The sequence below is a fragment of the Cryptotermes secundus genome, unplaced genomic scaffold, assembly GCF_002891405.2.
Source record: "Cryptotermes secundus unplaced genomic scaffold, Csec_1.0 scaffold286, whole genome shotgun sequence".
Taxonomy (NCBI): domain Eukaryota; kingdom Metazoa; phylum Arthropoda; class Insecta; order Blattodea; family Kalotermitidae; genus Cryptotermes; species Cryptotermes secundus.
This window is the reverse complement of record NW_019736399.1, coordinates 323,594-350,993: the sequence shown is the minus strand read 5'-3', so window position 1 is coordinate 350,993 and position 27,400 is coordinate 323,594. Positions and strand designations below refer to the sequence as shown.

At 39.1% G+C, this 27,400-nt stretch overlaps 2 protein-coding genes across 4 annotated transcripts in view; both read left to right on the top strand.

The window, feature by feature from the left end:
* Positions 1 to 11,200: 11,200 nt before the first annotated feature.
* On the top strand, positions 11,201 to 25,298 carry LOC111869859 (methionine synthase reductase). Of its 3 annotated transcripts, XM_023861696.2 has the most exons (10): positions 11,201 to 11,841; positions 13,051 to 13,194; positions 14,146 to 14,388; positions 17,303 to 17,503; positions 19,440 to 19,685; positions 20,241 to 20,343; positions 21,339 to 21,447; positions 22,904 to 23,003; positions 23,650 to 23,788; positions 24,524 to 25,298. In XM_023861696.2, exons 1-10 carry the CDS (start codon positions 11,764 to 11,766, stop codon positions 24,601 to 24,603), a joined length of 1,443 nt encoding a protein of 480 aa, XP_023717464.1. In that variant the 5' UTR covers positions 11,201 to 11,763; the 3' UTR covers positions 24,604 to 25,298. The 3 variants fall into 3 exon arrangements, with proteins under 3 accessions (XP_023717464.1, XP_023717466.1, XP_023717465.1); XM_023861698.2 differs by lacking the exon at positions 14,146 to 14,388; XM_023861697.2 differs by lacking the exon at positions 17,303 to 17,503 and having other exon boundaries at positions 11,202 to 11,841.
* Positions 25,299 to 26,527: 1,229 nt separating this feature from the next.
* LOC111869857 overlaps positions 26,528 to 27,400 on the top strand; it is a 30,987-nt gene continuing 30,114 nt past the window's right edge. The window contains exon 1 of the mRNA XM_023861690.2: positions 26,528 to 26,746. Within this exon, the coding sequence (XP_023717458.1) occupies positions 26,666 to 26,746 (81 nt within the window). The 5' untranslated portion in view covers positions 26,528 to 26,665. The remainder of the gene's footprint in view (positions 26,747 to 27,400) is intronic.

The following is a 27,400-nucleotide window of genomic DNA, read 5'->3' as shown; positions in this document are numbered from 1 at the left end:
GTGCTTAATTAGTTAAGCACAGGGACAACTTTACCTTTACCTATCAGGTAACACATGCCGTGGAGGCAAATATCTGTAATACATTGCTCAAAATTTTGATCCATTCGTTTATTCTGCCTTTATAGAACCTGTTCCCTTACGTACACGTCCCGAAGGAGAAAGTGTCTTAACCAAGCAGTGAGAGAATTGATTCTGCACAAAATAATGCGCGCGCAAACATTGCGATATGGATCAGGTCTAGGTATTCCTACGTAATATTCAGGTGTGACGTCACCACCGTTGCCTTTGTTTCCAGGATGGTCATATCTGCCTGGCAGGTATATTTATTTTTCCGAATTTGGAATTTACGCTGTACACTCGTATTCGGGAGGTACTCGGTTCGAATATCTGCCGGGACACAATTTTGACTGAGTCTGTTCGTGGTTTACTTAAGACCCTCCAGCATAATGCTAGGATAGTACTTCGATTAGGACGATACCGCTTCCTTCTAAATCCTTTCCAATTCGTCACTCTTCAGTCATCCTCTGATTCAACGCTATGTATTCTAGGAGCAGAAATATTATAAAATGACCATAAATACGAGGGTTGGAACTTTAATAGTGGTAACTATTTACGTATTTACAACTGATACAAAATAGATGCATGTTTCGAAGTTTTACTGTCTTTCAGTGTAGTCACCAGCATTGTGTACAACCCGTTGCCAGCGATGGCGCCTGTTGTGTTGATAGTTCTAATGTAGCGGTCTACTGCCTGAAGATTCTCTGGAACAGTTCTGAAGCGAATGCCACGAAGTGGTTCCTTCATCTTAGGAATCAAGTCGAAGTCACAAGGGCTTAAGTCCGGGGAGTATGGTGGATGGTACAGCACTTCCCAGCCCCATCGATCGAACAAATCAGCCACAGCTTGCGCTGCATGCGGCCGAGCATTGTCCTGCAAAATAATGGGTGGGTTCTGCAGAAAGTTTCGCCGTTTCTTTCTCAAAGCTGGTCGCAGGTTGTGTTCCAAAAATGAACAGTAATACTGTGCATTGACGGTCTGCTGTCGGGGAACGTTATGCGTTAGGATAACACCATCACAGTCGTACACGAGAATTACCATAACTCTCACATTGCTGGGGTTCTGACGAACTTTTGATTTTCGTTCGATTGGCGTTTCATTTGTGGCTCGTAAGATTTGGCCCATGTCTCATCCAGCGTAATGATACGGGGTAAGAAAGCCTCTACTTCGCGCTCATAGCGCTCCAAGTGGTTACGAGCAGCGTCGTATCGTAGCCATTTCTGCACTTCCGTCAAATCATGCGGAACCCATCGTGATGCAGTTTTCGTCATGCCCAGGCATTCCTTCAGAATGTGAAGCACAGCCGTATGCGCTAATCCTGTCTCTCGGGCCAGCTCACGAATCGTATGGCGTCGATCACTCTCCAGTAACGCGGAAAGAGCATACACTTCTTCTTCACTGACACTAGGACGACCTGGCCGACGCATGTCTGCCGCATTTTGGCGTCTCTCGTTGAAGGCTTTTACCCACCTTGCCACTGTTCTGTAAGGCAATGCAGATTCCCCGCAAGCCTCTTGAAGACCTTGATGACACTGTCGTGCTGTACGGCCTCTGGCTTATTAAATCTTTATCCAACTCCGTTGATCCTGTTTCGAAAACGTGACAGCACTACATTAGACCGTCAGTTAACACGCGGCTCTGCTATCATCACTGCGCATGCGCGTGATGTGGGAAGGGAGAGTCCATTTGCTCTGAGGTAAGGTAGGTATGTAACTAACGCGTGGTATAAGCGACATTATTTGGTTCCGTTGCATGGCGTCTCTGCAACAATGTTGCCACTGTTAAAGTTCCAACCATCGTATACTGTCACGCGTAGGGTGGTACGCGTGACGAAAATAACGGGTTCTAGTTCGGATGATTGGATTTATTAGCATCTTAGTTATACAGTTTCTCTTAATTCAATTACTACAGCGCTATCTCTGATTTACACAATTTGCAGTCCACCGTTGCACACGCACTACGGTTCTTCGTCTTCACTAGTCGTCTCCTGGCAACGGATCTCAACACTGAAACTATCGCTTCAAACCACTATGAAGTCTTCTTCAATCACTCTGTACTCCTCTGTCCTGATCTGTACTCAATCGTCACAGTTCAGTAAGGACACGCTCCATCCTCGTCCCTGTACTCTCAACTTCTGAACCCCCCTGGACTGTTCACTAACCCAAGGAAGTCAAAGTCAAAGTCACATTGCGACTAACGGCCAGTCAGTCAGTAAGTCTTGGTGTCGAGCACCCTCCTGGGGCTCATGACCAGATATTTATTACTGTTTGACAGTTACGATCTTGTTTTTGTGGGGCACCCACTCTGACGAGAGGACGAGTCTGTCTTTTGTATATGCTGCTGGCCCTTGCCAGCGCAGTCTTTCTCGGGTCCGAGTCCCTTGGTACTCGAGACCATATTTTACTGTCTCAAATTTGAGACTTCTCTTTTCGTCGCCTCCTACGACTCGCAGGGTCACGGTGGAGGTATTCGACCCTGCCGCCACACGACTAACCCAAGCTACAAGAGGTTTTCCTTATATGGGCCCCCGCACGGACAACACAGAAAACACTAACTACAGTTACCTACAGTAAGCTTAGAGTAATATAAAAGCGATGCTCCTGTACATTCATGAATAGTGTGGTTCTACACACTGTTGATATTCCCTGTCAGGCTGTACGATAATTGTATATAGGCTTCTCATTTCTCAGTTTCATGATCATTTCACAGACGTGTAGGACTCCTTTGACGAGTGATCAGCTCGTCGCAAGGCCTTTACCTAAACACAGGACAACTGAAACACAGAATAAACATACACACATACCAAACATCCATGCCTTGTATGGGATTCGAACCTACTATTCTAGCGTCCGAGGGAGCGAAGACCATACACGCCTCAGACCGCTCGGCTACCGTGACCGGCTTAGCTCTCGGAAAAATCTCTGCACAGTTTGACGTTTTGGATCGGAAATAATTGCCCCATTGCCCCATTTCCAAAATATATAATGTTCCAGATTTCTTCGACAGAAATATTAAAAATGTTAGCCCTCCCAAGAGCGCTTTTAGTAAGCTATTGAACCTAATAGCTTGTATGATTTTCTCATTTACCTAAGCGTGTTATATCAGACCTGTCTTCTTGTCTGTGATATGCAGTCACATTCGGAGTGGGGGAACCATGCTTTGGCGCACTTCTGATTGGATGTAGGGAGCAGGGTGGGATTTAAGGGGGAACAACCGGATACGGTCGCCCTGCCTCTCACAGAAGAGTAATATAATCCACATATTTTATTCAGGCACCTTATGGAAAGTTAGTTTTTATTTTTAATTATTGTAATAAAGAAGAACACACGAGAAGCAAATTTCCATGATCTAAATTAGTTGTTACTGAAAGAGGCCTCCACATTTTGATGGCCATCACAATTGTAAATCCGGCCCTATTCGGGAGGATTGGATAGGAAGGGATTATTTCTAATTTCCTGCAGCCCTACACCGAACCACAGTTTGAACGCGTTTCGGACCACAGGAAGAATTGTGACTAAATTAAAGTTTTAGTGTGGCACGACACAGATTTCAAGTACTCGCGTTGAAGGAAAACTTGCATACGTTTTTGACCAGCAATTAAGATCTCGTTGATTAGTTAAGAATACCAAATCTTATACCACTTTTCGTATTATGGGATGTAGACTTGTTGCTGGGCAACGATCGCGAGATAAGCAAATATAAAACAGCCGTTACTGAGTAACGGCTTCGCAAACGAACATGTTCCCACGGCAACAGTTGAATTACAACAACTAGAAGCGGCGTTTTCTCTGCGGTCCGTGCCGAAATGTTATAAGCGAGACAAGTTGGGAGCTGCGGTTAGTTGAGTTCAGTCAATCGAAAGAGTAGGAGTTTGGTTTTAGATGGCCTCCAGCCTGGGAGTCAGTTGTGAGACACAGCCGGTAAGGACGTAAGCAGAAGAAATTGTTAGGATCCGTTACCAGGAAACGTCTAGTAAAACAGACAGAAAATTTGACTTGTGCTCTAGTGATTTGTAAAGTGTGTAGATTAACGATAGTGCTATGGTTACTTGTAGTTAATATCTGTAAGTGTTCAATAAATCCAATCACCAATCCAAAACCCGTCTATAGTCACTCATACATGTGAAATTATTAATAAGAAAGAATGTGATACGCATTTGAGAGAAGCATATTGCATAGAAAATTTTAGTAGGAAAACCTGAATGTAAATTACACGTGGATAGGAGGGTAAATTAATTTGGATCTTAAAAAGTTTAGATGGGGTTTGCGGCATCTGACTCAATAAAGGGAGCAATTACGGGTTCTTGTGAATACGGTGATGACATTTTTTTTTTTAGGTTCCATAATATGTTGGGAATTTCTTGAGTGGCTGGGCAACTGCTGGCTTCTCAAGAAGGACTCAGGTCCATGGAGTCCCATGAAGGCATCATCTCTTCCATGTGTCTCTAGGTACTGTAATTATCGTCGATTTAGCTAATGGATTGTGATGAAATTTGGTATAAACTATCACTACATTCCAACCCAGGGTTTAACTTTTGATTTCGTACTTAAAATTATATCGATACGGTGATCAGTTTCATCTGTGATTGAAATTGATATTTGTGAAGAAGCTGCAATATTTATCATATGTTTAAAACACATTTTGTTTTATTTTTAATTAAAATATCACATATTCAGTCGGGAATTAAATTATGTTATATTGTTTTATAAGAACTCGACTAATTTCTGTTAGGTAACTGACTGGTGAAATATACAGTCTATCTCTTACATCGTTAGTGGATATACAGATTCCACAAGATATAAACATTTTTGTTCAAATAACATAAGTCACAATGCCAGTTTTAATTCTTCATTTTTAACAATTTTAAGCGAGGGGAAAAAAAGGCGAACGGATCTATTTACTTCCCCCACCCACACCTACTGAATCGCATGTATTTTGGACATCATCTTCAGGTTGAAAAGAGGAAATTAAATATTAAGTTACTGCAAGATCTCATGCTGAATGATGTAACGTTTTAATACTTATGTGCAGTGATACAATTAGTTTTAAATAAAATTGCATGAAGTAAGAAGAAATAAAAAATTGGTTTATTGTGACTATGTGAGTGACGTTCAGGAAACTGAGATACGTGGAAACTGAAGATATAAGTCCATAACAAAACCTGTTGAAAAAACAAATACTTTGTGGGGCCATGCATTGGATAAAAACAGTAGAAAGTGTTCTGCGTTTATTATCTACAAATTTCCTGGCGGATACAACTATTTTCCGGTCACAGTATACAGTTTTCAAACACGTTCAAAACGACAATCGGATAATCTTTCAACACCGAAATTTATCTATCGCCTATTAACAGAAGTTACCACACGACAAACACAATACAGATTCTAACAAATAACGTAAAATAATAAGAGTAAATAACAAATATTAACCAATTTTGTTAAGTAAGTTACATTTACATTGTATTGTGGAGCAAAATCATGGGAAGCAATGCTGTGAAAAACGAAATTATATAATAACCAATAATTTCGACCATACCACAAAATGAAGTTCATGCATTTTACAGAACACACAATACCGGTGATAAAGTATTTAGTTATACGTGTTTTATACAGTAGTCCTACAAATTGTTATAAAAACATGCATCAGCTACACAACAACATACCACGAGTGGACGTGTGAAACGAATATACTCTATATTAACTGTACTTCAGGAAATTAAAAGAGAAATATCTACAACAGTTTAATATTTACAAAATCAAATACAAAACTATTTCGACTAGAAAGGAAGAAGCCTTTCACAAGAAAAAAACTGATTTCTTATTATGATTCTTACCTTCCGAACAACCGAGATGAGAATTATTTTGGACTCCCTGTGGTCGCTATCTCAAGCTAGCAAACAAATGACTGAAGATATTGAAACGAAACGTAATAATAGACAACGACGTTTCGTAGAGAAAAACGTTGTAATCTTTCTTCGTCTTCTGACTTCTTTTTGATTTTCATTCATTTCGTTTATTTACAGCAAATCCATTTGCACTCACGAAAAGAGACTGGATAACCAACTGTCCAATTATTTGTTCCTGTCTATTGTGAAGAGTGTAGTTGTCGCGTGTGCCAATAGAGCGCGTGTTAAAAGAATATCTCAGTTTTACTGACTTAAGTATCCAAGATTTCATAGTCTAATTAGAAATTATCCCAATTGTGCAATTTCATTAGGTGTGGCATTGACGTCTATTTAAAACTTGGTTATAAAATTAAATAAACAAAAAGAAATCGATGTTTTCAGTATTTTTTTTTTCAGTTGTTCTATTTCGTTTTCAGGCTTCTTGTTCTCCGAATTGTTTGTCGTGTGGATCAGTGTGTTCATGATTTAACTTCGTACTAAATACTATTTTTAACTTAGGATAAATTCTCATATTTCTGTTACTACATCTGCAAAAAATGTTGATGTTGAAAATTATTATTAGAATTAGGCCTATTGTTTTAAGAAGCAACCATAAAGGTAAGTATGAATGTTGAGCAGTTGGTGGTAGTGGTGATAGTTAATGCCTTCCTATGAATGATGGCGTTTTGTTTCTCTGTTCTGTCTGTCCCTACGTCTAACCTCAGTCTGAACCGCACAGGTCACAGGGTTAGTTCTGTCTGCTTAGTGTCACAAGAGTGAAAACTATGTCGAGCGAAATGGCGGGCGGGCAACGAACAATCAATAGCGAGGGATGGAAAGGGCGAGGGGGCTGCATGTGTCTGTTGCACAAGCTCAGGTTGTTCTTCCAATATGGATTAATGTCATCTCCCCTTCTCCTCAAACACGTACTCTTCTAATTATGGTACGTTCTTTTGACGAACTATTGTTACCTAAAGTAGGGATGTAGTTTCATAATGATATAATGGGTAAAACTGCTCCGTTGTTAAAACCGAGTAGGTTGGTGCAATCCTGGCGGTCTAGGCTTGTATTTGGAAGGCGCTTTCTCGAATCTTGGCCGTAACATCGGCTGAAGTTCTTCGTGGTTATTCTCAGTTCCCCCCCCCCGGTAAATGCCATTAGGCCATACCCGCTTCCTTACAGATCCTTCACAATTCTTTATTTGATAATTTTACGGCGCAAATTACGCAAATTATAGGTTGGGATAGCTCAGTCTGTATAAGGTCGAGCTAGGACTTGACGCCCGGGGTTCGATTCCCGTCAGGGGAAAAACTTTTCTCTTCTCAACAACCCCCATACCGGCTCTGGGGCCCACCAAGCCTCACATCCTATGGTTACCGGGAACGATTTCCCCGGGAGTAAAGCGGCCGAGACGTGAAGATGACCACTCATCTCCATTTAGTTGAGAGGTTAAAAATGGTGGAGCTGTATCTCCATTCCTCAATATAGCTTCATGGCGTAATGCTTAATTAATTAAGCATAGGGATAACTTAATTTTCTTACCGTCAGTAAGCAAAATACAGCGTCGGATATCAGGGTGCTTATGAATGATGAATAGGGAAGGATTTGGAATATAGAGATATTGGCGTGATCGAGGAACTATCCAGGAGTTTCCCTTGAGGTTCTGAGGAAAACCGCGAAAAGCTTCAATCACAGTAATCAATGTCCCCGTCGAGATTCAAACCGAGCACGTTCCAGATGTGAGTCTAGTTCGTTACCGCTATGCCAGTCTGTTCATAGTGATTTATGGGATATGTCAGAACTGACAGGTCTAAATTTCCTGTAACATTCGTCTCTCAGTTGGTTGAGTCGAATGACCGACCACTCCCCCAGTACATAGCCCTTGTGTTTGTTGTAAGGCGTTTTTTCTGCAGAACGATCTTTATTGTCAGTTCACACAGAACCTCAAAACTGGAACATTCAGCAGTACGAAGAAATCATCCGTACAAATAAGCACATAAACACACATTCCAAAGGGGAACAACTTCATCACGATGCTACACAAGAAAATCAGGAAGAAATACGTGTACAACTAACAACAACAATTGTACGCGAGTAATCATTCATAACACATAAAACGAGCATTAACAATGTATCCCAGAAGACATCATCACCCTCTAACATACGACAAGCATCACCCAAATTCACATCATACTGACGGGACACAAATACAAATTTAAACGATTTTAGCCCTAAGAATCAACTACAATTTTGTGGCGTATAGACTCGTTGCTAAGCGGTGGCTCTGTAAACAGCGACGGTTTATGAGCAACGGCTCGGTAAATTATGTTCCCATTGCTAGGAAGCAGATTCTTAATAATGCAACAGTTGGACTACAACAATGGAAATAGGGTTTGTTATTTTTAGTTACTATACCACACATGCTTAGGGGAATTCGGTAGTTGGTTGAGGCACTATGCTACAAGCCGAAAGGTTGCGGTTTCGATTCCTGATGAGACCACTGGATTTTACAATTGACCTAATCCTTCCAGCCGCACTATGGCCCTGAGGGTCGACTCAGCCTCTAACAGAAATAAGTACCAGGAATCTTCCTGGCGTTAAAGGACAGCCGGCGCGTAAGGCTGACAACCTCACTGCCATCTGTGAGCCAATTATCTAGAAAATGTGGGAGCCTCAACGTCTCAAATCCCTTGCTTGGCCTATTCTTCCATCCTCAAGATAGAGGCCATGTGTTCCCCAGAAACGTCGGTTAAGTTCCAACAGAATATACGGTGTTATATCCCAGAAGAGATCTCTCTTCCTAACCACCGCTGTGAGAAGCTAAAATCCTACATTTTTGTGCCCGATACAAGGCTTATTCTTTCGGATTGACATTTTTTGGCACTACGTGGCCAGTACTACAAGTCAAGCAATGTCGCCCCTGTGTGTAATTAATTGAGCACCACGCCATGAAGACGCATGGGAGAGTGGACTCTTGACCTCAGCACTATTTGTAGTTGAGTGGTCAGCTTCACGCCCCGGCAGCGTTACCCCTGGGGAAATAGACTGCGGTGCCCATTGGATAGGAGGTTGGGTGGGCCCCAGCACCCGTCTGGATGACGTGTGGGGAGGGGAGAAAATGTATCCCTACCCGAATTTGAACTCCGACCCATTAGCCATCCAGTCTGTAGCCATTCGCTATACCGACTGAGCTAAATTTAATCTTTTGTGAACCAGGCGAGCAGCTACAAAGTTTTTGTTTAATTTTCTTTTTCAACTTGCGGATTAGAACAAACTGCATCTGTGAGGACATATTTTCGGTATTTCGTATAGTCAGTTTAAAATTGACTTAATTAAAAAAATGGGTTTCTCTTTCTTTCCATTTAATTTAAGGCAAATTATTTTTTTGCTATTACCTGTCACTGATTCTACAAATCGAATAACATTTAATTTCATTTGTGAACATGTTTAAGGGGAAAACTATGGCCCATTACTTGTTTCCCTTTTGTGGAACAGGCACAAGACTGTTTCGTTGTCAGGTCATTATTTATTTACTTAGTTACTTACTTTATTATTCTCTCAAGTGCCTTGCAAGTCCCTGCTTTAGCATAATAAGGTTTGTTCCTTGTCATGTATGCAGAGCAGAAGTTCGAAATGATCATAAATTTAAATTAATTCTGGTTCAGTGACTGCCTATTTCACTATTTTTGTTGTCTTCAAATATAAATACGGAATTCTGCTGAATGTTAACTGTCTAGCTCTGCTTAACTCTTTAATAATATGTGATATGACAACCCTTGAGATATGCCCTAAGTTCTGTGGTGGACCTCTACGATGTTTGTTAAAGGCACGGACCTTTTACAAACGATGCATACAACAATTTTTCTATGGTTCCATGTGTATTCGTTGCAGTGGAAACGTGTTTAACTTGGTCATTCAAATTATACACGTATTTGGAGAAAAGTATGATTTGTGAAGCTCCTCATTATGCAGTTTTCTCCAACCTCTTATCATTTCATCCCTCTTCGGTCCAAATATTCTCCCTACAATTCTGCTTTCAAACACCTTCAGTCTATATATCTTCCCCATAACATCAGAAACCAAGCTTCACACCTATACGTAACTACAGGAAAAATTATATTTTTGTGTATTTTAATTTTCATGTTTTTAGACAGAGAAGACGAAAAGTTCTGAAAGGAATGGTAGCAAGCACTACTCGAATTCAATCTGCTCTTAATTTTCTCATGAATCAAATTTTGATTCGTTACTGTCGTTTGCAAATATTTGAACTTCGCCACATTCAAAGGATCTGTTTGTTAGCTCTCTTTATATTATAATTTTCCCTGAATCCTTGTAGTGAGACATCAGCATGTACTTGTGTAAAGTGAATTAATTTACAACCACTGGCATAATCCATTCTCTTACGTGAGACACGCTTCATGAATAGCTGGGTGGATGCATGTGCAATCGCTATTTTCTACCCAGTTCCCCGGGTTCATTTAAATTCACACGTCGCAGCAGCTAACAAGCAGACAGGCGTATGGTACAAAATCGATGTGACCCTCACGAGTACAGGTTCAGTGACCTCTGGTTCAGACAACATACTTCTTTTATTATATCTGGCATTAATACTGCCGCGAGATAGAGTGATGATGGGATTTTGATTGATAATCGGATTTATTGGACATTTACACTCGTTAACTACAAACAACTACGTCAGTCTTACTTGATTACACGCTACAAAGCCCACTGTAACTACAACACACATAAAGTCTTCTCAATCTTCACTAGCCGTTGCTTGGCAGCGGCTTCGAACGGCGGATATTCCACTTCCTCTGGGTTCCCGAACTGTTCTCGACCTCAGCTACCAGATCTCACTTCTCACAACTGCAACTCTCAACCGAGACAACCTCATCAACCACAACTCGGTCGGTCGGCCGGTCGGTCGGTCGGTTAAATTGCTGCTGGTTTCGTCAGCACAGCCATTTCTGGCTTTAGTCTCCTCGAGTACAAGACGAAGATTTTTATTCTCTCCTAGACATCTACGTGTTTCGAAAGGGGGCCTCCTCTTTGAAGGAGGGGTCAGTCATTCTACGTTTATGTAGGCTCCATGTTTGTTGCGCCGCAGTTTCAGCAGTATATCCGCGCTTGACCGCCGCCAAGTTTAAGCCCCTTATACTTCCTATGCTTACATTTTCCTTGTCCAATACCACGTACATTTGAATTTATGTGGTTTAGGATTACTTCTGCTGTGTCCTACATAATTTAGTTATATATATATATATATATATATATTCGGCAGGACGCAAATTGCGATTTCTGGTTCTAACAGCGATGGGTGTTAAGTTTATGCTGTTCTAGGACAGACACTTGTAATTTTGTAGATAGGTGCCATCGTTTCTAAGGAACTTAACAATATCCATCGTCAGGTAGAAGAAGTTCATTATTCAACACAAGTGTAGGGAAAGCTCCGTAGAAATTGCATAGCCTCAATGGCAGCTACGGGTTGTTTGGGAGGAAACTTGTGAATGTGATGAATATGCCACATGAAAAACCGAAAACTGTAAAATAGCGACCTATATTACACGTATTGTGTCAAGCGTAGTTTTCAGTTACATAGATGTGAAAGCCTACAAATCCATTTGCACAGAATAATGTTAAGACAATGTTTTTAGAGGGAGTGTGTTGTGATTTGAGGTTATGTTATTAGATGCTATTTAAAATCTCCACAAAGATAAACAGGCAACGAAAAATAGAAGTCCATCACCTTGCATTATTGTTGTTTAATTCCCACGGCCACAGACTTATCTAATAAAGAATTAAGTATAAAAATACTTATTACTATGGTGGACGTGAAGTTAAGCTTGCCAACTTTACCACCAGATTTCTTGGAACTTTGTTATCATCCTTGTGAGAAACTGGTATGTATATTTTTATGATATTTTGCATTCTTGATAGTCATATAATCTCGCACTGAGACGAGCAGGACGCGTTTCTATAATTCTGCATGTTGTGAAATTATTCCAAATTACAATACACCTAACATCATGCAGTTCGTGGATGAACTGGCCTTTCAGTACTAGTTAAACACTTCAACAAAGAACTAGGTAGGTGCTTAAGACCAGTGGAAAAGAACAGGGCAATGACCAGTAAATGTTAGGAGGAAATGTTTGCAATGGACGCTCATGAATTTGTTCCTACATGTATCACTGTTGGGAACAATAGTTATGACATCCCAATGCAATGGAAACAATTTCCTCAAAATGAAGCACACTTGAACCAAGTGGATGGCATCTGTATGTATCTGACCCTATTACCATCCCTGACATAATAAATGTCACATATTTCGACATAAATTTCCAAACTGTTGTAATATATTGTGCTAAGTTCAAAATATAACCATCAGGAAACAAGTTGCAAACATTATACTCTTTAAAAGCATAAAATATTTTGGTCTGTATATGGGCATTATCATTTATTTACTCTTAGCATAATTCACACAAGGTTTCACATCATTCTGATTATCTTCAGAACATTTAAGACACTAACAAGTAATTAAAACTGTATGCAGTAACAAGCATTCTATTTTGAACTTGAGGTTCCCACAGCAGTGATTATGAGGAGGACTGTCTTTTGGGATGTAACTCAATATAGTCTGGTAGAAGTCTGCTGACATATCAGAGGAGCATACTTGTTTGCTGCCTGCTTCTTGCTGATTTCTTGCTTGGGGTACTCTTTGTCCCACAAGATGGAAACACATGAAATATGAACATATGAGCACATGGAATATTATCTAATATAATCTCAACACTTGCAGAATGGAAGAGTTACATTAAAAGGAAAATGCTATTTGATAGTCATAAGCTTTTGTGATAAGTTTAGAACAGTTGACAGAATTATTACAGTGTGGCTAAATGGCTTACTGTATTTAATGCTTGAAAAGTTCAATGCTTTCATAATCTGTCTGCAAACATACTCTGGCCTTTTATGTGGAGATAGATTTCTTTAACCACAAAGATGTTTTATTTTCAGTTCCACAAAAGTAACCTGTACAGTGGCAAATCATTGTGCTAAAATTACTTCAAAGTTAAGCTGATCTGATAAGTACTGTATTTGTCTCAAAATTACAGGATGTGAAGGAACTTGAAATTCAGAATGGCTGTGCCTTTCCATTTGCCACTGGCTCTCCATACTTGGCAACTGTGTTGAGCGCACAACAACTTACGTGTGGTGAGGATGTCAAGAAGGTTGTAGATGTTTGTTTAGATATTCAGGTAATAGTGCCTGCAGTATTTCAACCGTACATAGAAATGTTTGTATTTAATCATCGATGAAAGATTTTCTCAAGGGAAAAATTATTTGCTTTTCTGAATATTAAGCCATTTAAGCCCATCATAATTTTTAAGTGACATTTTTGATGAGACTGTGGTAGACAGTATGCCAAAATGTCATTCATGCAGTTTTCTCTTGAAATTTACTCATTTCCATCTGAAATCTGCCCTGTAAGTAGGACTCCTAGTGGCTATTATATCATAACTTCATAGAGCTGAGCCCTTCTTGCAAAGCCGCACAATTGTGGAGATACTGAAGAACTTCCCAGCATTTAATGGAACCAAAGGTTCAATACCATGTTCATAAGAGCCCTCCACATGTCCCTGTCCTGAGCCAGATTGATCCTGTCCATACCACCCCTCTCAAAATAGCCAGTATCTATGTTTCCCACACTGTATCTACTAAATGGTATATTAAAGATAATGTAAGTGTAAAGTTGTTTCTGTGCTTAATTATCACACCATGGAGACACGGTGAAGTGGAGGTATAGTTCCACACATTCTTAACCAGAAGAAACTATCAAGAACCTCTACTCCACAGGACAAGAATGGTGTGTTAAGCATTAACGCTTTCCTGTCCTCTGTAAGAAGGGTTTCAACATCTTCATTTCTCCACAAGATCTGTTGTCCAAAGCCATGTGCTACAACATTATGATTTTACCACAATATTATGATACCTTGCTGAGTGTTATTTATTTCCTTCTTACCCTCTCTGGCATCTCTTCTGGTAGGTCACGTATAGAAGCAGTAGATGGCACGAATTTTATATTTTCTATTATTTTCAGTCGTATAGCTTTTGTAGCTGATGGGAGTGAGGTTGGAAATGAAGAAGATGGACAAGGTTAAAAATTAACTTTGTTGTGCATGTTAAAAAGCAGATACAATATTTTACAGGGATCTGGTATAGATTTTCAGCCAGGTGACACAATAGGTGTAATTCCTGAAAACTCCAAAGATGAAGTTGAGAAGGTCATGAAACATCTCAAGATAACTGAAAGAGCCGACACCATCGTTACTGTGTTAGTGAAACCTGGGACAGTGAAGAAGAATGCATGTGTGCCACCACACATCCCAGTAAAGACTACTCTTAGACACATCTTACAGACTTGCCTTGACATCAGGGCAGTCCCAAAAAAGGTAACTTTGCAGAAGGTCTTCTGGGGTGTGACACTGTGTAGTCATGTAGGTGGATACTGACATCTGTGGGAACATTCTTCCACCATCTTTACCACCGAAGAGAACAGTCTGGAGAATCACTGCATGAAAACCTCAAAACTTATGTAAGGTGACTGTACTTTGCATGTCACAGGTACTTTGAAGTTTCTGTCTGAGTGTGAGAAAAGAATTGGATTAGTATACCTTGGAGTATGTGTATGATAGGGTTCCCAGATACCCTGCTTTCCCTGGTTTCTTCCATTTTTTCACCAAAATTTTGTTCCTCCGTTTATTGTTTACCCAGAGTGGATAATTCTCCGTTTTTTTATATAAGTCCATTGCGAATTCATGGGTTAAATATTATCATAAAATTTCTGTAATTCATGGAAAATGACATTGTTATAGTTTCTTTCGTTATGTTGCATTTCGTGAATGTTGGCAACACTTGAGGTTCTAAACCAAAGCAGAATATTTTGTGCATTCTATAAATATGTAATAGGGCTACGTAATATTTGTTTTGTTCTATAAATGTGTAGTAGGCCTATATAATACAGACGTGTAGTAGCATTTTGGAAGTTATGTAGTATGTTGATTATGTATATTTTATAGCCTATTAGTCGTGAAAAATGTCGTTATAAACAAGCAATGAGACATCACTCCTTTTTTTATTTTACAAAATCTGGCAACCCTAGTGTATGATGTCCTGGCCATGGTAAGCTCTGACTCAGCATCAGGGCCAGAATTACTGTTGCAGGGGCTCCTTTAAGTAACAGCAAATTTAGCTTGTGACAATTTATTTTTTAGCCTCGTTTTTTATAATAACTAAAAATACAAACTATTTTTTTGTGATTTTAGAATAGAAAATGTCTCAGTAAAATCTGTTGATCCTATTTCTGTTTTGTGGAGGCCGTGGGATGGCTGCCTTGGTAGTTCCCCCTTAAATCTGGCCCTCTTTGCTTTGAACAGTTTGTAACAGTGTTTGAGGCCAGGGCTCTTGAAGTGTGCCTTATATCTACTTGGCAATGGCCAAAATCCACTCACCTGGCCTCTAAGTCATCTCTGATGAATGAATTGTTTCACCTTGAACATTCTACTCTCTTTGTATATATAATACAGGAAGTCACCGACTTGTGAACATCCTATGAACATCATCAACGCTTATGAACAAAGCTATTACATACCTTAATACCATTTTAATAGGAGTTGGGATAGCGCAATCGGTATGGCAACTGGCTACAGGCTGGACAACTGAGAGGTTGGAGTGTGAGTCCCGGTAGGGTCCAGAATTTTCACTTCTCCATGTCATCCAGACCTGCTCTGGGGTCCACCCAACCTCTTGTACAGTGGGTACCGGGGGCTCTTTCCCAGGGCTAAAGCGGCCAGGGCTTGAAGCTGACCACTCATCTCCAACTAGTGCCGAGGTCAAGAAAAAGTGGACCTATATATCCACTTCCAGGTCTGTCTTCATGGCGTAGTGCTTATTTCATTAAGTATAAGGACAACTTTACCTTACCTTTTAAGACCATTTTAATAATTGGGTCATAATGAACAATTGAAATAATGGAGTAGGCTTCTATCAAATTTCTACAGTACTTGTAGTAGTAATTTAGTTATATGAGGGTTGGAACTTTAATAGTGGCAACACTGCTGTAGAGACGCCATGCAACGGAACCAAATAATGTCACTTATACCACATGTTAGTTACATACCTACCTTACCTCAGAGCAAATGGACTCTCCCTTCCCACATCACGCGCATGCGCAGTGACGAGAAGAACAGAGCCTCGTGTTAGCTGGCGGTCTAATGTAATGTTGTCTCATGATGTTTTTGAAACAGGAACAACGGAGTTGGATAAAGATTGAATGTGCCAGAGGCTGTACAGCACAACAGTGTCATCAAGGTCTTCAAGAGGCTTGCAGGGAATCTGCATTGCCTTACAGAACAGTGGCAAGGTGGGTAAAAGCCTTCAACAAGGGATGCCAAAATGTGGCAGACATGCATCGGCCAGGTCGTCCTAGTGTCTGTGAAGAAGAAGTGGATTCTCTTTCCGCGTTACTGGAAAGTGATTGACGCCATTCGATTCGTGAGATGGCCCGAGAGACAGGATTAGCGCATACGACTGTGCTTCACATTCTGAAGGAACGCCTGGGAATGAGAAAAATTGCATCCTGATGGATTCCCCATGATTTGATGGAAATGCAGAAATGGCAAGCTGTGGCTGATTTGTTCGATCGATGGGGCTTAGAAGTGCTGTACCATCCACCATACTCCCCGGATTTAAGCCCTTATAACTTCGACTTGATTCCTAAGATGAAGGAACCACTTCATGGCATTCGCTTCAGGACTGTTCCAGAGATTCTTCAGGCAGTAGACTGCTCCATTCGAACTGCCAACACAACAGGCACTGCTAAAGGTATCCTACAACTTCCACATCGCTGGTAATGGGTTGTACACAATGCTGGTGACTACATTGAAGGACAGTAAAACATTGAAACATGCATCTATTTTGTATCAGTTGTAAATAAATAGTTGCCAATATTAAAGTTCTAACATTCATATTTTTGATAACTTTTATGATAATTACACCCATATTATTAAAACCTTTAGTATACTTTATGCAATGAGAGATGACATATGGTTGTACAGGAGAGGAGAAGGTGAAGGGTAGCAGGAGTGTGATGGGGTGTACCTCTCAGTGCTCAAGGAGTAAAAAAAGTATTCCACCTCTCTTCCCTACAAAAAGGCCAGGCAGCACACTGACTTGCTTCACCTCTACTTATCATTTGCTCACGTGGACTCTTGTTCATGATTCCACACAAAAGAATGGAATGTTGTTTTAGAGTGTATGTCATCACTTGTGGCATAAGCTATACCTGATAATGATTACTATTTATAGATGTTTTTACGCATACTGGCTTCCCACACAGAAGACCCAACTGAGCGACACAGACTGGAGGAACTGTGCAGTAAAGAAGGGAGTGCCCACTACTCAAAATTTATAGTGGAGGCAAGAACTACATTGCTTGACCTATTAGAAACATTCCCTACATGCTGTCCTCCAGTTGAGATGCTTGTGGAACACTTGCCTCGTCTTCAGGTATGTGTGATAGAGTGGATGAAAGAATTATTTTTTGTTTTATTTAGTTTTAAATTACATTCTTTGTACTGTAGTGTCTAGGGGCATTATTTCCCAACTAGTGTACAGGCCATTAAAGTTGCAACAGAAAGTTATTAAAGCAGTGAAAACAACACAGCAAGCCACGAACAAACCCTGGACGACATCAAGAACCTCCTCATCAAGATAGACAGGCGGCACAAAATCTGCCCCATACAAGAAGGACGATAGGAGTACGGACACAAACCTACGTGGTTTAAAAAAATTTTAACTATTGACAATAAAGGTTTTTTAAATAACATCTAGAAACTTTTTACGACACCAGGAAGCTGCTGTGATTGTGAAACGTTCGACTTTATGCGTACTGTGCATTATAGGATATAAGTGTATGTATTTTAAATCAAAACACCTATTGTGATGGTAGTTTCCAGTTTGTAATGATGTTCCCTCTGAAGATGACCCATAAGGACTGAAACATGTAAGGGAGATAAGTTTTAATGTAGTAAAAACTTATATGTCACATTGGACGGAGTGGTTTGTATTTATATATTGTTAAAACTAACTTCCTCACAAACATCTTACGCCAGTATCTTGAAGAGTTTTGAAAAGATAGCTACATTTATACTAGTTTAGTAGAGAGGTAGCGGTGTATCAGAGGAACTTGCTCTTTCATTTTCAGAAGAGAAGATGGAAGTAGCTGGTTCTTCTGAAACATTGGAACCCATCTATCATGCTATGTGGGTTCACATGTCTACATAATTTGTATATGTACCTTCCTGGTTAATGTTCTCTGGATGATTAAGCAGTTCAGTGACTTCTGTGACAAACTTAAAGGCAGAAAAATTAAGATGTGTACCATAAGTCACATGCCAGTTGCTGAAATATATTGCACTAATGGTAAACCTTTAAACTTAATGATTAAAAAAGAAACTCCGTGGTTTTAGTCTTCAAGCGAACTATACCGACTGAGTGACTGCTGCTTCTTGGCAAAGTTAGTGCCTTGTGGTCTAGTGGTCAGGAGTTCCTGGCTACAGATCTAGTGGTCTGGGTTCGATCCCCCACCCTACCAGATTTTCTTAGAAGAAGTGGGTCTGGAACAGGGTCCACTCACCCTTGTGAGGATAATTGAGGAGCTATTTCGAGGAAATAGCGGCTCCGGTCTAGAAAACCGAGATTAACGACCGTGGGGATTCGTTGCGCTGACCATGCGACACCATCAGTTGACTAAAGTTGGCAACTTAATGATCAGAGTATTAAAAAGTAGTTTTTTTCTGTCAATGACAGATATGACATATGATTTTATGTACATCAGATATTTATTAGGCTGCCACATTCTGATATTGTTAGGTCAGAAGATACCTGTTAATAGGTATAAATAAGGTAAATTTGCCCCTGTGCTTAACTAATTAAGCACCACGCCATGAAGGCATATGGGGGAGTGGATGTATAGCTCCACATTTTCTTGACCTGAATGCTAGTTGGAGGTGAGTGGCCAGCTTTACACCCCAGCCCCTCCCCCCCCAGGGAAAGAGCCCCTGATACCCACAGGATAGGAGGTTGGGTGGACCCGAGAGCTGGTCTGGATGGCATGGAGAAGAGAAAATCCTTGACTCTACCAGGACTTGAACTCTGACTGCCCAGTCATCCGGCCTGTAGTCATTCATTAATAGGTATAATAATAGGTATAGTCTGTCTAAAATACCTCTGAACGTATGTCAAACTTTGAGTAGGTAACCTTATGGAAGATAAGTCCTGCATGTTCAATGCTATGGAGATTTTGTTTTCCATTGTATGTTGAAAATTGAATTATTAACTTTTTAATGATGATATAATGATCCATATCACTATCTAATGGTGTGTATCCTCACAGATGTTTCTGGCACAGTATAAATAAAATATCATTGTTTCTTATCTGTAGGCCCGTCCATATTCAGTTGCCTCTTCTCCACTCCAGAAGAGCAGAGGATGCTCAGAATTACACTTTGTGTACACTCTGGTGAAGTTTCCTGCTTCAAAACATGATGGGTCTGGTGCCCGTTATGGCGCCTGTACTGGCTGGCTAGATTCCCTGACGAGGATCATTCAGACAGCTGCAAGTCCTGATGACTCTGTCACTGAAGAGCTGAGGAAGTTAAGCTTGCAGGATAAACTGACGGAGTTGAAGGTATCATGATATTTATGCCTGATATTGTACAGTCATAGTTCCTACCTTGCTTGAGAAGTGTACATTAAATTCCAATGCTGAAATTTCCTTTTCTCTTGATTTAATTTAATGCCTCCAGGCCATGATGATATCCTGCTTGAGAAGCTTATAGTTATTCAGCTACACCCAACTTTTACAAAACCTGCAGTGCATTATTGGACTCGGTCCTGAGTCAAATGAGTACAGTTCTCATCCTCATATCCTGCTTCTTGGGTCTTTCAGAACAGCTCTTGTTAGTATGTTTTTCCAATCAAAATTTTGTAAACAATTACATTTCATCTGTGCACGTTAGCTACCCTCTCTCTCTCATCATCCATCATTCTTGAAATGACAAAATTGAAAAAGTTATCTTTAATAATATTACTGTTGTTAACAATAAAAAAAGTTCTTATGAACAGTTTTCATTGTACAGAATTAAAATTACTTAACATATTTCAGTGATAAAGTCAGAGAGGAGGATTCTTTCAAACCAGTATTGATAATGGTGCTGTGGGTAACTGATGGACATGTTTTCAGGTCCCTGTGTACCTGAGGAAAAGTACAGGTTTCAGGCTTCCAAAAGACTCTTCAGTGCCTGTGATCCTTATAGGACCAGGAACAGGAGTGGCCCCCTTCATAGGTGAGTGGACTGGTGTCACTCAGAATAGTGAAACAGAAGCGTTACATTCAATATGAAAAATTCATTGGTACCTGATATTCTACATTCCTGTACTTAGGAAGTCCCAGGTTTGAGTGTCAGCCTGGAGACTGCCTTTGCTGATGTTTCTTGTTTTTTCTGTCTCCAGGAAAATTCTGGATAGTGCTATAAGACGAACCACTTCATTCCATATTTTTTCCAGTTCACCATTTACACTGTTGTCCTAACATTTGTCACTTAATTACATGAATGGTTAAGAAAGTGTCATTACACGCCATGAGTCAGTCAGTCAGTCAGTCAGTCAGTCAGTCAGTCTTCTTCTACAGTAAATAGAATATTTTAAGCACTCCACTGAGGTGTGTGAAGAATATATTTTTCTTTTCTCTCTTTGATCCATATATGTGACATAAGAAAAGTAGCTAAATGATTCATAGGAAGATGTNAATCTTTTTACTAGCAAATTGAACTTAAATTTGAGAAAGGAACTAGTGAAATGCTACATTTGGAGCATGGCTTTGTATGGGGCTGAAACTTGGACACTTAGGGCAGTAGATCAGAAACACCTGGAAAGCTTCGAAATGTGGTGTTGGAGAAGGATGGAGGAGATCAGTTGGACCGATTATGTGAGAAATGAAGAAGTGTTATTTAGAGTCAGTGAACAGAGGAATATCCTACACGAAATAAGAAAATGGAAGGCTAATTGGATCGGTCATATCTTACGCAGTAACTGCCTCCTAAAAGAAGTTATTGAAGGAAAGATAGAGGGGTGGATAGAAGTGACCTGAAGACGAGGAAGAAGACATAAGAAGATGCTGGATGACCTTGGGGATAGAAGAGGATATTCTCATTTGAAGGAGAAAGCTCTAGATTGCATTAAGTGGAGGAACTGTTTTGGAAGAGACTGTGGACCTGTCATCTGACAGATTACTGATGGATGAATGAATGAAATAAGAGATTTTAAATTGTTTTATCATTAGGTTTCCTTCAGCATCGCCAGGCAGAATGGCAAAAGTCAAGTGACTTGGTCTTTGGAGAGATTTGGTTGTTCTATGGGTGCAGGTATGAGGATAAGGATTTCCTTTACAGGTTAGTTCTACTTACACTTTTCTTTCAGTTTGTAGAAATGACAAAGGACATCAAAATTAATATAAATTAATTCAAGATATAATTATGCCCTCTTCAACTTCAGGCTGAGGAAAATTGTAAAGACACATTCTTGATAAGTGACTTCAGGAGTCCCTCTCCACAGCTATCCTATCTTTCAGGACTTATAAAACAGCAGTCAATGTCAGGACAATGAATCTGAATTAAAATGTGAGGAAGGTTTCACAATCTGTCTGTACAGTCACTAACACAAGCTCCACATCTCTCATAACAAGATCAAGTAATAGGAATAAAAATAACACAGGAAAACACAGGAAACAAAACATCACGTACCCACAGATGAGTGGAATACGCAAGAACAACAGCACCAGGTTGTCCAGGGAACAAATTCCACAACATCAACTAGAATACAGAGCACATTGCCTGAAATTTACCAAACCGAGACACAAGAAACTTGTTGTTACAATAAAAAATTCAGTGTTTTAATATTTACATATTTAGTAAAATAATACTTTAACTTTACAATTAAGTTTATTTCAGTCCAGTGTGACATATAACAATTTATATGTCACATTGGACTGAAATAAACTTAATTGTAAACTTAATAGGTTGACGGACCAGAATGAAACAAATCAAACTTTAACTTTAATTGTAATAGTGTAATATTTAATTAATCTTATAGAAAAGAGACATTACATAAAAACATAAAAACTGAAAATAAATACTCCCAGAGCATGAAGAAGGTGAATGTAAAAAATCTGTATATACCTGGTGATGGCCAAGAAAAAGGGCCAAAACATGTAGTAATTAATACATGACATATAATATAACTGTACAAACACTGTGGTGACAGAAGAGTAATAGATTATTTCACACACACTATATCACAGTAAAATATATTATTTGTAATAAGCATTTCAAAAGTTATGCTGTATGTGATCAGTATATGCTACAGGGAACACACATCACAAGACACGGTTTACACAGAATATAAGAAAAACGATCCCATAGTGGAAGAACCACACACAAGTTTTAATTAAGACACATAAAATGAATAATCTTAACAAGTTTTTGTGTGTGTAAATTTATTATAGTTGACGAATACGCACTTTTTAAATACTTTTTAAATAATTTTATAAAGACATATAATGGCAAGCAATGCAATAGATTAGTGTAATTAGGGCACCTGATGATGGCACTATGTTGCTGAAACATGTCATGAAGTAACAGGTGAAATTGAGTGCACTACAAGACGGCCACTGTATACATATCATGGATGAAAATCAGTGCAACAGGACGCTATGATACAACAAAATCTATTCTTGTGGCTGTCTGTTCTGTGATGTTATTTCTATGCTCAGATTGTATAGTGACATCAGCTTCTTAATTTTGATTCTTTAAATGATCATCATTTACCTGTGTGATCTAATTCTTGTAGGTCAGAGCTGAACAAGTATATTGAAGATGGCATCTTAAATCGTCTATTTTTATCATTTTCACGTGATAAAAGAAAGGAAAAAATGCCAAGATATGTTCAGGTAAATAGCATGTTCCTGTTTCTTCATTATTGTGCTGTTATTTATCTTAGTCTGAAACATGGCCTCTGCCAGATATATTACAATTCTGGATCTGGATGCTGTAATGTCAGTGTTTTTCCTTTTGCTGCAGTGCATTGATAATGTGAATATCATCTCTAGGGTTGATCCTGAAGAATTAGGTGACATGTATCTCCAAAACGTTGGTATCCACCAACAAGACTATATATTGTCACAATCTAGTCTTATAAAGTAAGAAAGTACTTTCTGTAACATAAGGTTTATAAGATATCATATTTATGTCAGTTATAGTATACAATTTTTGTAAAACAGATACCGTATTTACGCATGTATAGGCCGCGTGCGTGTATAGGCCGCAGCACAATTTTCAGACAGAAATTATAGAAAAAATAATTTCTTGGAATATTATTTCAGGAGTAGAACATCCTGTATTACTAATTATGAATATAATTTTTTTTAAATGAAGTGTGATTTCGAATATTTCGAATATAAGCCGCACCCCAGTTTTCCTCTTGAATTTTTGGAAAAAAATGTGCGGCCTATACATGCGTAAATATGGTAATTATGTGTAATTAAAATGCTACTTCTTTAAGCAGCACCATTCTATACTCATTCTTCGTTTTTTCAGGATAATATCAAACTTTATGGCAGGGAGTTTGTTAACCAAGTTTTTGAAAAGAACAGTACAGTCTATATATGTGGAGATGCCAAGAACATGGGAATGGACATACTTAATGCCATAGTGTCTGTGATTCAGAATGAAAGAGGTATTAATGTTATTTGGTATCCCATATAAATGGAAATACTGCACTTTGAAAGCATTTTGCAGTAGAGTATACAGAAACTGTGTAAATGGGTTTTGTTCTGCTGTTAGAAATAAGGCCAGTTTATCCAGTGGGCAAAGTGGCAGTTGCTTAGGGCCCCCAGATGCATGGGTATGTGTGTACCATATGCTTAAACATTTTCAGACTATTTCTGAGGAGCATCCAGAGAATTTATTTTTGGATTTTCTGAATTTTGGAGATGGTAAACTTTAATGATATCTATAAAGATTTTGCAAAGATTGAAGCCAGAAGGAAGTTAATTTCAGTTTTCAACATTTAAATTATGGAGCTGTTATTCTTATTATGGAATTTCAAACGTCGTTAATGGTTCAGACTGTAAGTTTGGTTCATATATCTGGACAGCAGACACCCAAAGTATTTATTTCTTTTCTTTTTGTGTTAGCATGTTCAGAATTTGTAAGTCTGGCTCAAATGTGTGTGTGTTTAGTCTCTCTATGCAGGCAGAAAAAGTAAACTCATTTTTTCTAAAAAAAGGATTAGGAATTATTTGTGAAAACCTTTGGTTTGGTGTGGATGTCTTTGTTGCAGAGTGGTTTGGTAGTTAAGGATTGTACTGTATCTAAAAAATGTTCTTATTTGCATGTCTGTGGTATCATGATATCTTTGTTCTCATTTCTGTTACATCTTTGAAGAGGTGAATTCATTTTTGATTTTCAGGAATTGAAGAACAGAATGCCAGATTAATTGTAAGTGAACTTCAGAATCAAGGAAGGTATCTGCAGGACATCTGGATATGATATACTCCAATAACAGTATGCTGATTGTGTGAATTTGAAAAACTGGAAACAAAACATTTTCACAAGAATGATCAGAAGCCATTGGTATCAGAATGAGGATACAGTGCAATTTGCCTACATCAGAATTAGGGTGCCAATTTGTATACATGTCTTTGGTTTTTGGAAATATGAAGTTAATCTTCACTTTTGTCAAGACATTGTTGAAACATTTTCATCACCTTCTATTATGACCACCTGGTTGCCAAAATATTTTTGGTCATTGTAAACACATTTTTGTTCCCTACAGCCCTATTAGATAACACCCTGCTCCTCTGCTTCTTCCAATGACAGCTTCGTCTCTGACTCAACTGCCAGCTGAAGGTGTGTATGAGAGGTGCTAATTCCCCAGTTCATCATTAACTGTGAAGATGGCAATGGTAATGTTAGCTGAAACAGAAGATCTTCAGTATTCCATGTGGTCTATTCTTAAAAGCTGAAGTGACAAATTATGCTACAGCTGTGAAAATGTAAGGACAAGTATTACATATTTGTAGCTATATCCCACAGGAGGAAGTTGGCACCATACTGATGTAATTTTAATCTTCATTATTTCAGATTTAAACAAAGTTATATATGTTATAATTAAATTAGAACATAACAATTCGAGAAATTTTATTCCATTAAGTGTTTATGCTCCAGTGTATACAAATATTTTGGAGATGTTGAGAAAACTGACTTGCAGAATAAATTTTTTATTTTACAACAGCTCTTACATAAATGACAATTTAATACTCATATCATCAAACAATACCATTAACTGTACATGACACATATAAACGTGAGGAAGAAAGAATAAAAACGTAAAGTTGTCCCTGTGCTCGCCTAATTAAGCACTACACCATGAATGTGCATGAGAGATTAAACGTATATATCCACATTTTCTTGACGTCAGCAGTAGCTGGAGGTGAGTGGTCAGCTTCATGCCCTACCACTTTATCTCTGTGGAAAGAGCCCACGGTACCCAGTGAATAGGTTGGGTGATGGACCCCACAGCCGGTCTGGAAGACGTGCAAAATAGAAAAATTCACCCTTCCACAACTGGAACTCCTACACCTCAGTCATCCAGCCCATTGCCAGGCGCTATACTGACTGCACCATCCTGGCTCCTGGAAAAATAAATACACAAGTTTAATCTGTTTCCTGAGGGAAATACCACAGACATGCAGAATATGTACTAGTAAACAATTCTGCACAATGACGTTTTGCTCAGAACTATTGGACCTTTTCAGTTTCTTCACCATCTGGTATTATAGAAAATACCATCATCAGAACCCTTTAGTATAATGTTTTACGTTTTGTACGATGATATCCTGGCTGATCGCAATACATCGGCGTTAATGTCACCAAAGAAAATTGGGAACGCCAACATAATATACTACTCCATCAGCAACCATGTGTAAAACATGTATTTTCTATCTTTTCTATGATCCGTACCTATAACAAAGTCACAGATATGTTTTCCATGTAAGGATCAGAACAGTTCTTTGGGTGTGGGCACACTAAGCAAACTGGCAACCGCAACGCAACCACAATTTCCTAGAATTTTTATCAGCCTGAGTTTAACATATTTTGCTAATGGGGCAGTGGTAATTGAGGAAACTTGATTGCCGTTTCCTCAATTTACTCAGCTCCATTCAGTAACATGTGTTCAACTTAGACTGATAACAATTTTCGGAAATTGCGGTTGCCAGTTTCCTTCATGTGCCCTCGTCCCATGAATCAGTACATACATAGCGCTCTCTAGTCCTACCAAGTAATCCGTACTTCTGTCCTTGAGCTACATTTTGCGTCTATTCAAACGCAACCCACCTCCCACTCCAACGACCTCTGGGACGTCTGGGACGTCTGGGACATCTGGTGATAAATATCAGTAGTAACTTTAAAATGTAGGAGGCTAAAGGGGCTGGTAGGAGGTTTGTGTTTTGAACGTTTGTGGGAGCAACTGAAAAGTTTTGTATATTTTGAATAAGGTCCTATATTTTATTCAAGTTGCAGTACTGTGAAAATATAGACAATAGTTAAGATGTTATTGACCGCTCAGAAGCAGGATCTCCTGAAACGCCTAAAATGCGGACATATACGAAGTGTAGTAAATGATGTGCAGGTTCGTATGCAGCAATTTTTGTTGTAATGTAATAGTCATTCATTCTTTTTTTAATTCTGTAGATCAAGGATCTCCAAACTACGGCCCGCGGGTCACATGCGGCCCGCGATGTGATTTTATCCGGCCCGCGAAAGAATTGTCCAGATATGCGCCAATTGAACTAATTTTCCAGTGAGTACTGGTAAATGTGATTCAGAGCTTATTGACCTGACATATTATACTGCAGTTCGATGGCTTAGCTGTGGAAAGGTCCTTTCGCGCTTCTTTCAGCTCAGGCATGAAATTGATATATTTCTTACAGAGAAAAACCATCAAGAACCACTTTTATCAGATACCGAGTGGCTTTGGAAATTAGCATTTTTTGCTGATCTGGCGAACCATATGAACCATTTGAATTTAAAGTTGCAGCATGAAAATAACTTAGTCTGTGATTTATTTGCACTTATCAAGGCATTCAGAGCAAAGTTGATACTTCTGGAAAGCCAAGTGAAAAATTGTAACTTTGTTCTTATGCTATACTGTGCAGAGTTGCATAAAAAGGGTGAAATAGAATTTCCTTCCTCGTTTGCAAATTTAGTGATTTCAGATTTGAAAGAACAATTTCGGAAGCGAATTCCTGATTTGGGTTCTAGTGCTCAGGAAATTAGATTGTTT